Genomic DNA, 941 nt, shown 5'->3' with positions numbered 1-941 from the left:
TCCCCGCCGCTGTCGTTGACGCACCCTCAACGATGGTCGCCCGGGACACCACCGAGCCCGGTCTGCAGCCCAGGACGCGTAACCACCCCAGACGCATGCCGAGTCATAAAGTCAGAACAGCCCCGCCCACGCCTCGAGGCTGAGGTAGAAGGCTGGGCGGAACCGGAGCGCTACGACGCTATCCTGCGGAAGACGGCAAAAAGTGGAACAGGGGGCCGTAGGTTACCTGGCCACCCGCGAGGCGCCGCCACCGCGCAGGCGTGGACGGCGCACGAATGGGCAGGGCTTCCGACCAGCTCCGTATTAGGGGTGGATCTCCGGCGCGCGTGCGAGCGGGCGGAGCTTATTTGCATACAAGTCCGAGTTGCCGCTGTTTCGATTGTGTAATTTACGGATTGGGACAGTATTTCCATTTCTTAACCGCAAGCAAGTGTCAGGAGACGGTGGTGTCAGGCGCCTGTGTAGGAGTAAAGCGTATTTATTTTGCATTCCACGAAGGCCTTTGCATTATAGCAGTTTTAAGTATGATTTACATTGTACATGATTTGTAGCAACCTGAGGTTTAGCTCAGCCAAAACCACTGGATCTGCGCCGTAGCAATCTCCTGCCAGATGCTTCCAGGAGCAGCGCGTGATACCAACCGACCTCGGCTCCAGCGAGCACCGGAAGTCCAGAAGTTTCGCCGTTTCCGTTCCTCCCAGGTGTCCAATAGGATAGAGCGGGACAGCCCCGGAAATGATGTAGACAGAGACCACTCTTCTTCCGGTTCTGGCTTTGCGGGAGTGGGCAGCGTAGACATGAGGCTGCTCACCCACAACTTGCTGAGCTCGCACGTGCGGGGGGTGGGGCCCCGAGGCTTCCCCCTATTTAAAAAAAAAAAAAAAAGCCCAAAAAAAAAAAAAAAAAAAAAAAAATTTTAAATGTGACATATTGGCAAAAGT

General features: G+C 55.3%; 2 protein-coding genes across 2 annotated transcripts in view; one reads left to right on the top strand and one right to left on the bottom strand.

Moving 5' to 3' along the window:
• PRDX5 (peroxiredoxin 5) overlaps positions 1–353 on the bottom strand; it is a 3,301-nt gene extending 2,948 nt beyond the window's left edge. Inside the window, exons 1-2 of the mRNA XM_010838094.1 lie at positions 252–353; positions 131–183 (exon numbers count right to left, since the gene is read on the bottom strand). Of these exons, the coding sequence (XP_010836396.1) occupies positions 131–183; positions 252–353 (155 nt within the window). The remainder of the gene's footprint in view (positions 1–130; positions 184–251) is intronic.
• Positions 344–941, top strand: part of TRMT112 (tRNA methyltransferase 11-2 homolog (S. cerevisiae)) — a 1,238-nt gene continuing 640 nt past the window's right edge. Inside the window, 1 exon segment of the mRNA XM_010838093.1 lies at positions 344–864. Within this exon segment, the coding sequence (XP_010836395.1) occupies positions 612–864 (253 nt within the window). The 5' untranslated portion in view covers positions 344–611.

The sequence above is a fragment of the Bison bison genome, unplaced genomic scaffold, assembly GCF_000754665.1.
Source record: "Bison bison bison isolate TAMUID 2011002044 unplaced genomic scaffold, Bison_UMD1.0 scf7180017864089, whole genome shotgun sequence".
Lineage (NCBI taxonomy): Eukaryota > Metazoa > Chordata > Mammalia > Artiodactyla > Bovidae > Bison > Bison bison.
Note: the sequence above shows the minus strand (reverse complement) of the source record. Positions and strands in the feature narration are given on the sequence as shown.